The sequence below is a fragment of the Coregonus clupeaformis genome, chromosome 9 (genome assembly GCF_020615455.1).
Source record: "Coregonus clupeaformis isolate EN_2021a chromosome 9, ASM2061545v1, whole genome shotgun sequence".
NCBI lineage: Eukaryota > Metazoa > Chordata > Actinopteri > Salmoniformes > Salmonidae > Coregonus > Coregonus clupeaformis.
This window is the reverse complement of record NC_059200.1, coordinates 27,027,388-27,036,526: the sequence shown is the minus strand read 5'-3', so window position 1 is coordinate 27,036,526 and position 9,139 is coordinate 27,027,388. Positions and strand designations below refer to the sequence as shown.

Here is a 9,139-nt window from a genome sequence, read left to right as displayed (position 1 = left end):
GGCTATTTGAAGAATCTCAAATATAAAATATATTTTGATTTGTTTAACACTTTTTTGGTTACTACATGATTCCATATGTGTTATTTCATAGTTTTGATGTCTTCACTATTATTCTACAATGTAGAAAATAGTAAAAAGAAAAGAAAAACCCTTGAATGAGTAGGTGTTCTAAAACTTTTGACCGGTAGTGTAGACCTTACCTGTTGTATTCGGTGCATGTGACAAATAAAAATTTTATTATGATCTCTCATTCGATTTCTCATTATCTCAGTCTTTTATAGTAGCCTATTTCAACAATGGTTGCACTTTCAAATGTGCCCCTAATTTATCAAATCACTGTACTTTATATGGATTATTATTTTACAAATGCACTGATGTGGTAAAAGTATATGATATAGTCTGTCAAGATATGTTGCATGAATTCCTGGTCCTCTGTAGCTCAGCTGGTAGAGCACGGTGCTTGTAATGCCAAGGTAGTGGGTTCGATCCCCGGGACCACCCATACACAAAAATGTATGCACGCATGACTGTAAGTCGCTTTGGATAAAAGCGTCTGCTAAATGGCATATTATTATTATTATAATTCACAATGGAAATACAATTCAATAGAAAAATGATTTAATCATTACTCTCACAATTTCACACATTTTCCCCATTCTACCCTTGACAAGCAGTTTCTTTATTCCACCACTTGGCACTGAGCATTCACATGGTCATGGCTGTGCTTACATTTACTCACACCCTCAAGCATACATTCATATTGATAAATCTCACACTTTGCGTGGAAATTATCCCACGCCTGGTTTATGCACAGATTTGTGCCTATGCATGATTGATAAATGAGGCCCCTGGCTTGTAAATAAAAGAAACGTTTTTAATGTCACTTCTATAGTACTTTTTTTATACATCTCACCAGTCAAGAGTTGGGAGAGAGAGAGAGACAGGGGGGGGAGGATCTTTACCTCTAGTAAAGATTAAGGAAAGATCAAGGTCAAGACAGACAGCAGAGCCAGGACCATCCAAGGTGTTGCACCAGGAATAAATATGATTGGTCAGCAGCACAGGTTCTTATCTCCCCATTGGCCCACAGCGTAAATTCTGACTTTTTAATTGGTTTAAAGCACAGGTCCTAATCCCACATTAGTGGGCGGAGCTTAGGATGAGAAAGAGAGTAAAAGCCTCCTGAAAGAAGATTCTTTAGCAGGGAGGGATACCAGCAGTGAAACAGGTACTGTACTCTCTCTATCCTTCTTTCTATGTTTCCTCTCTCTATAGCGCTCCTCTAACTCTCATTCATTCTGGAAGGGGGGACATTAACAAACTGTTTTAAATTAGATACTTGATACATTTTTAAATGGTAGATAAAGCCAAGTAGTTGTTCAAATCTAAAAGCCTTTGGTGAGAGTCACTCCCTCCCACCTTGAGAACTACAGACGGACTTGAAGTTAATGTTTCCTTCTGCATATTTTAATAAGATTTTGCTGATGTAGTCACTATCATTGTAAGACTGTCATTATATTTGATGGACAGAACAGGAGCCTTTTTGTGTTGGAATGTAGACTGGTCTACTTGGTCTAGTCCAGGGCTCTCCAACCATGTTCCTGGAGAGCTACCCTCCTGTAGGTTTTCGCTCCAACCCCAGTTGTAACTAACTTGATTAATCTTCTCAACCAGCTAATTATTAGAATCAGGTGAGCTAGATTAGGGTTGGAATGAAAGCTCTCCAGGAACAGGGTTGGAGAGCCCTGGTCTAGTCTGATGTTCTGAAGGACAGCAGAGCATGTTCATAGTGATGCTTAATCCTTATATACATTATTAACTGCTTCATGACTCGAGGTAATGCATATTTTTGAGAGCTTTACAAAGAAGTAGTATTATGTCTGTTAACTACATCACCACATTAAATACTCAAGCAGTGTGACAGTGTTAACACTCCTCTCCATATGGCTAGTAGGGATGAAAGTTGCTTCTCGATATTGATCTAAGGTCAGTTTTACGTTTCTCCCCCTGATGGTTAAGGTTAGGATTGGGGGAGGAGAATATGCTGATCCTAGATCTGTAGTAATCCTGGCTTTAAGGCGTTATAATCCAATGTGACTGACTGATGGAGGCCTTTAAACCACCATACAGGCCTGTCATACCAGCTAGTCACTGTTTCTGACATAACCTTATCACTGATTCACTGGTGTTTGCGATCAAGGCTGCAGCCCCCTCATCTCTCTCTTTCTCTCTCACTTATCTCTCAATCTCTTTCTCTGTCTCTCTATATCTCTTTCTCTCTCACTTATCTCTCAATCTCTTTCTCTCTTTCTCTCTCACTTATCTCTCAATCTCTTTCTCTCTCACTTATCTCTCCCAATCTCTTTCTCTCTCACTTATCTCTCAATCTCTTTCTCTGTCTCTCTATATCTCTTTCTCTCTCACTTATCTCTCAATCTCTTTCTCTCTTTCTCTCTCACTTATCTCTCAATCTCTTTCTCTCTCACTTATCTCTCAATCTCTTTCTGTCTCTCTTTCTCGTTGTGTGTGTGTCTCTTCCCTCCTCTCCCCTCCCCCTGTCTTTGTCTTGGCTGTGTCCTGTCTTGAGAGACTGTGACCAGTTCAGAATGTCAGAGCAGAACAGAACACGAGGCCTGTGGTGCTTTGATTCCAGAAAGAGCGGTCTTGGCATTAGACCCATCTGGCACTGTTTCTCTCCTCCAGATTTCTATAAATAATAATGTATTTTCAGTGCTGACAGCCTCCTCCTCTCTGACTCCTCAGCCACCTAGTGTGTTCTAGTCTACTTTACTTCACTCAGGGGAAAACACGGCCACAACTTCGAGGTCAATAGAGTTGAAATGACCCAGAAATGTTATCCTGTGTTCAGACGCTGATATGCATGTAGGTTTCCTTGATATTGATCATAGAGCAGAGAGGGTGGATCGTTAGCTTTGCAGCCAACTGACGATCTGACGATCAAACGGAATAGTAATCTTCCCGTATTCTTAATGATGAACAATCACATGGAACTAAGTCAACTGACGACTGCAGATCATGATGTAATAGATGTGTAGAATGATTATTAAGACAGGAAGTCAATCCCAGCTTTTGTTTCAGCTCTGACAGGGATTAGTGACTAGACCTCTACCAGACCTCTATAGACCTATATACAGTAGACCTCTCTATTTTAAGTCAGCTTTCCCTCTCTCTCTGTCCTCTGTGCTGCAGCGAAGGACAAGTCAGTGAGAACAAGCTTTCACCTTTAGATTTTAGTCACAGAATATACTGAGAGTAATACCTTGCTCGGGCAGGACCTAAACCAGAGTTTGTTTTATCTTGGTGACCTAAGATCGGTGTATAGGGGCAACTTCATCCTACCTACTCCTCCTTGATGGTGGCGGCCATATTATGCTTGCTAAGAGGCCATCCTGTGAGACCAGTTTAGGAGACTGAGCTTAATCAGCCATCTGCTGATACTCCCGTCTTATACTGTAAGCTCGTTATCAACGACCTACATCTACTCTATAAGATATAGAAACATATTTTTTTGTTGACTTGTTACGATACAATTGAATACAGTACAATCAACCAACTGGAAGCACATTGTAACTCAACTGAGGACATGGAGTAAGTTTGAGCTGCAGCATCCGCAGTCTGTATGTGATTGGCAAAAGGTAGTGGCCAAAGGGTTAAAGGAAGGAAGTGTATTGTTTAGGAGGAGGTTCTTCCCACAGCTCACCTGATGTGAAGGACATACACAGCAAGAAACTAATGCATAGATAAATGCATATTTAAGAATTTTTAAGAAGTACAGCCTTTGAAATGTGTAACTTTTATCTTGTCTCTTCTTCCCTAATTCATCTCGCTCTATCTCGCTCTCTCTCCCCCAGTTGACCTGATTCTGACCTCTGAACTGTCCAAGATGGCGACCTCCTTCACAAGAATGATGTCCGGCCGTAATACGGCCGTGCTGTTGGCCAGCCTGGGAGCAGGCACCATGGCAACCGGCTACCTGATTACCGACAGCAACATCCTGTCTGCTGAGGAGAGGAGGAAGCTCTATCCACCCAGGTAGGACTACAAACAACATGGCCTCTAATGGACTGTGGACTACACATAGGATGGCTTTATACAGACGACCTACAAAGGTTGGATAAATAATTTGGAATACAGGTGTTGGGCCTGGGATAGCTGCACCTGTTGAATAGGAACAACCAGAATCTGACACACAGTGTGCAGTCAGTCCTAATGTAAGTCAAAGGTAGAGGGGCGGGGCAGGGAATGAAACCTTAGAGGTTGAGTAGATACAAGTCTTGCCAGTCACCTCCTTTGCCCTTTCCTTCATTCGCATATAGTAAACACACACACACACACAGGGACATGAGCCAAGAGTAGATCAGATCAGGAACTAAGGCTTGAGCCACAGATTAGACAGATCACCAACACTCTAAAATAACTTCCTCTACTTATCTCAATCAATCAAGCGACCAATCAACCAATCAATATGTACCTGTCCAAAAAAACTACATCCACATTACATCTAAAACCGCAGCCCTCTTGGCAAGGGGTGTGTCCATAATCACACCCTATTTGAAAGGTTCTTCATAGTGCACAGCTTTTGAATGAAAACGACTTTTCCCATCATCCCCAGCGCTGACTATCCTGACCTGAGGAGGCACAACAACTGCATGGCGCACTCCCTGACCCCTGCTATCTACGGCAAGCTGAGAGACAAAGTGACCCCTAACAACTGGACCCTGGACCAGTGCATCCAGACCGGAGTGGACAACCCAGGCCACCCCTTCATCAAGACTGTCGGCATGGTGGCTGGGGACGAGGAGAGCTACGAGGTACTGTATGTGTGCGTGTGTGTGTTTGTGTGTGTGTGCATTTTTTTATATTTTGAAGGAGGTATCTCCTTTTGGTTAGCAGTTAACTGTCCATCCTGTCCTCTCCAGGTGTTTGCTGATATCTTTGACCCCGTCATCAAAGACCGACACAACGGCTACGACCCCAAAACAATGAAACACCCCACTGATCTGGACGCATCCAAGGTAGCACACACACACACCTCCATTAACCTCTACACACTACATGAAATAGTCCATTATTCTCAGATTTAATGATAACTCTCTCTCCTCAGATCACCAACGGTATGTTTGATGAGAAATACGTTCTGTCGTCTCGCGTGCGTACAGGCCGTAGTATCCGCGGTCTGAGCCTGCCCCCGTGCTGCTCCCGCTCGGAGCGCCGTGAGGTGGAGCGTGTGACCGTGCAGGCCCTGGCCGGCCTGAAGGGTGACCTGGCTGGACGCTACTACAGCCTGGGAGACATGACCGAGAAGGAGCAGCAGCAGCTTATTGATGTGCGACACTCACAGAGGATCGATCTATCTATCTATCTATCTATCTATCTATCTAATGTACCTATCTATCTTTCTGTCTGTGGGTCTGTCTGTCCGTCCGTCTGCATCCCAATCTCTCTTCCTCTTTGTCTGTCTCTCTTCTCCTTTTATCCAAAAATTTACATAACTACATGTATTATCATAATCTGACTGCATGCGGGATTCCTCATATCCATGATAATATCTACTTATATTGCCACACTAATAGCAGGGATTGTTGTAAAGATTACGCGGAAATAGTGCAACTGTAACCTGAACTGTAGTGATTCATCTGAGGACATGGTTCTTGATTGCACTAATTTGTCTTCATTCCCCAGTGGTAGGCCTACCAATTATTTCAGGAAAGTTTAGCACAATGGACAAAAAGGGGCTTAGTTACCAAGTTAATCCACTCAGTCTAGACAGACTGGGATGACTTTGCGTTTCATCCTAACGGCTACGATTAAGATTGGAAATAGAGGTAATCTTTGGGAGAGATTAGACTAGTCTTGACCTTTGTCTCATTAACCTTTGTCCTCTGAACCTCACGCTGCCGCAGGAGCATTTCCTGTTCGACAAGCCCGTCTCTCCTCTGCTGACCTCTGCCTTCATGGCCCGTGACTGGCCTGATGCCAGGGGCATCTGGTAAGACCAGAGTAGTAAAGAGCCAAACCATGTCCCCAAAACTACACTACCTGTAGAGAGACCTAGTACTAAGAATCTGGTAAGGCCAGAGCAGTAGAGAGCCCAAACCTGTCCTTGTAGCTTTAAAAGCCTGTAGCACTGTCTTGTATCATAATAGCTGTAGAGATAGTACTATCTGTGAGTAGGGGCATCTGGTAAGATCAGAGGAGTAGAGAGCAGAACCATGTTCCCATAGCATTAGAGGCCTTTGGGAAAGGTCTCTTCCTCTGACTACTCTTCCTCCTCTCGTCCTCTTCTCCCCAAAGTATCATTACATCAATGTCCTTCTAACCCTGAATTCCCATTTCCGTGACCATCTCCTCATCTTCCACCTCTCCCTCTTCCCCTCCCTCTCCTCCTCCTCTCCCTCCTCTCCCCTGTAGGACCACTTCCTGTTTGACAAGCCTGTCTCCCCCTTGTTGACGTGTGCCTTCATGGCCCGTGATTGGCCCGACGGCAGGGGCCTCTGGTAGGGTCTACAAGGCTCTCATCAGCAGATTCCTCTAACCAGCATGTGTGTGCTGTGATCGCAGAAGTTGACAATCAGTGCAACCAACAAATGTTTATAGATTCTTAGGAATGTGTTCTTTCTCTCCAGGCACAACAATGAGAAGACCTTCTTGATCTGGGTCAATGAGGAGGACCACACCAGGGTCATCTCCATGGAGAAGGGAGGAAACATGAAGAGAGTGTTTGAGAGGTTCTGCAGAGGACTCCAACAGGTACTTTACATGTCACATCTTAGTGATTTAATGATGCTCGTCTCTACACTCTTAAAAAAAGGATTCCAAAAGTGCTCTTCGGCTGTCCCCATAGGAGAACCATTTTTGTTTCCAGGTAGAACGGGAAAGGGTAAAAATGGTTCTACATGGAACCCAAAAGGGTTCTACCTGGAACCAAAAATGTTTCTTCAAAGGGTTCTCCTATGGTGATAGCTGAAGAACCATTTTATGATGTAGATAGCACCCTTTTTTCTATAATATACATGGACATATACAGTAGATTATTAATGTGTCCTTCCATCCTCTAGGTGGAGAAGCTGATCCAGGAGAGAGGCTGGGAGTTCATGTGGAACGAGCACCTGGGTTACATCCTGACCTGCCCCTCTAACCTGGGTACTGGACTCAGGGCTGGAGTGCATGTCAGACTGCCCAACCTCAGCAAGGTAACACACACTCTCTCTCTCTCTTTCTCTTTTCTTCTCTTCCCCAACGTTTTTGCTTTGATTGTCCCTGTGCATTGACCCCTCTTTCCCTAGACAAAGCATTTATAAAAGTTCTGTACTTAACCCTGCAGGACCCTCGCTTTGGTAAGATCCTGGACAACATGCGTCTGCAGAAGAGAGGGACAGGCGGAGTTGACTCGGCCACAACTGGAGACACCTTCGATATCTCCAACAACGACCGTCTGGGAAAATCTGAGGTAAAACTACAACCATATTCTATGAATGAATGAATGAAACTGTAAACCATCTCAAATTAACTCTATCTGGACCAAAGATTAAACTCACCTTGACCGCTGATAACTGTGTGTATCGGTGCGTGTGTATAGGTGGAGCTGGTCCAGTTGTTGGTTGATGGAGTCAACTATCTGATTGACTGTGAGAAGAAGCTGGAAAGGGGCCAGGACATCAAAGTCCCCTCCCCCATCACCCAGTTCAGGAAGTGAAACATCTGAGCCCCACGTCTGAGAGGAAATGACCCGCTCTGCAGTTAGAGAGGGCCAAGGGAGAGGAGCTAGGCCTGATCCCTCCTCATCCCCAAACGGAGCAATTTGGAGTAAAGTAGAAGTAGAATGTCTTTCCACTGGTCCAGGGACAAGTGTTGGTGTATCCCCTTGATGGTTAAGGCTGGGGGTATTGTAATCTGATCCTAGATCTGTGGTTAGGGACAGCTTCTACCAGGAGCGACAGTCTTACCTGTAACACTAACCTCAATAAAAATCAACCCTAATAAAACCACTGATCTCTGATCAATAAAATGACTCATTCCCTGACTCCAAAGAGATATTACAGCTTGTCTTTCTCCTTCTACTAATATTCCTACCTAACTAAAAGCTTAAACACCATTACAATTAACAACTGACTGGGACTTTCCATAACTGTAGTAAGTTTCCATTCCCCATAAATGTCATTGGACTTTTCATGTGTAATGACTATGTAATAGATGCATCACTAACTATGAAGTTGACTATACAGTGCCCTCCACAATTATTGGCACCCCTGTTTAAGATGTGGTCGAGGACTTCCAAAAATTATCTTTTTTTTTTTTAAACAACATAGAACCCAAATGCAAAAAAAAGAGAAAAATCCAACCTTTTATTTAAGTACATTACTTTGGTGTAAAAAAAAAAATCACACATTTAGAAAAAAATAAACGTGTACAACCCCCTTTTGCCAACAAGACAGCACTTAATCTCCTCCTATAACATTTCACAAGATTGGAGAACACAGAGAGAGGGATCTTTGACCATTCTTCTTTGCACAATCTTTCTAGATCATCCAGTGTCCTGGGTCCTCTCTTATGCACTCTCCTCTTTAGCTCGCCCCACAGGTTTTCGATTGGGTTGAGGTCTGGGGACTGAGATGGCCATGGGAGGACCTTGAGTTTGTGACTGCTGAACCATTTTTGTGTAGGTTTTGCCACATGTTTTGGATCATTATCCTGCTGAAAGACCCAATGACGACCCATCTTCAGCTTTCTGGCAGAGGCCATCAGGTTTTTATTTAAAATGTCCTGGTAGTTCAAAGCGTTAATAATGCCATGCACCCTAACAAGGTTCCCAGGGCCTTTGGACGAGAAACAGGCCCACAGCATCACAGATCCTCCACCATACTTCACGGTGGGCATGAGGTGCTTTTCTGCATACTCATCTTTTGTTTTACGCCAGACCCACTTAGAGTGTTTGTTGCCAAAAAGCTCAATCTTAGTCTCATCTGACCAAAGCACACGATCCCAGTTGAAGTCCCAGTGCCGCTTAGCAAACTCCAGACGTTTACGTTTGTGAGTGTTAGTGAGAAAAGGCTTTTTCCTTGCATGCCTCCCAAACAGCTTGTTGGCATGTAGAGAGCGTCTGATGGTTGTTTTGGAG

The 9,139-nt window shown here is 43.8% G+C and overlaps 1 protein-coding gene across 2 annotated transcripts; it reads left to right on the top strand.

Annotated features, from left to right (window-relative positions):
* Positions 1-1,146: 1,146 nt before the first annotated feature.
* LOC121573885 (creatine kinase S-type, mitochondrial) lies at positions 1,147-8,029 on the top strand. Of its 2 annotated transcripts, none has more exons than XM_041886255.1 (10): positions 1,147-1,228; positions 3,873-4,053; positions 4,634-4,832; positions 4,941-5,036; positions 5,126-5,347; positions 6,433-6,518; positions 6,648-6,771; positions 7,080-7,214; positions 7,346-7,471; positions 7,601-8,029. In XM_041886255.1, exons 2-10 carry the CDS (start codon positions 3,905-3,907, stop codon positions 7,715-7,717), a joined length of 1,254 nt encoding a protein of 417 aa, XP_041742189.1. In that variant the 5' UTR covers positions 1,147-1,228; positions 3,873-3,904; the 3' UTR covers positions 7,718-8,029. The 2 variants fall into 2 exon arrangements, with proteins under 2 accessions (XP_041742189.1, XP_041742188.1); XM_041886254.1 differs by lacking the exon at positions 6,433-6,518 and adding an exon at positions 5,925-6,010.
* The last annotated feature ends 1,110 nt before the right edge of the window (positions 8,030-9,139 follow it).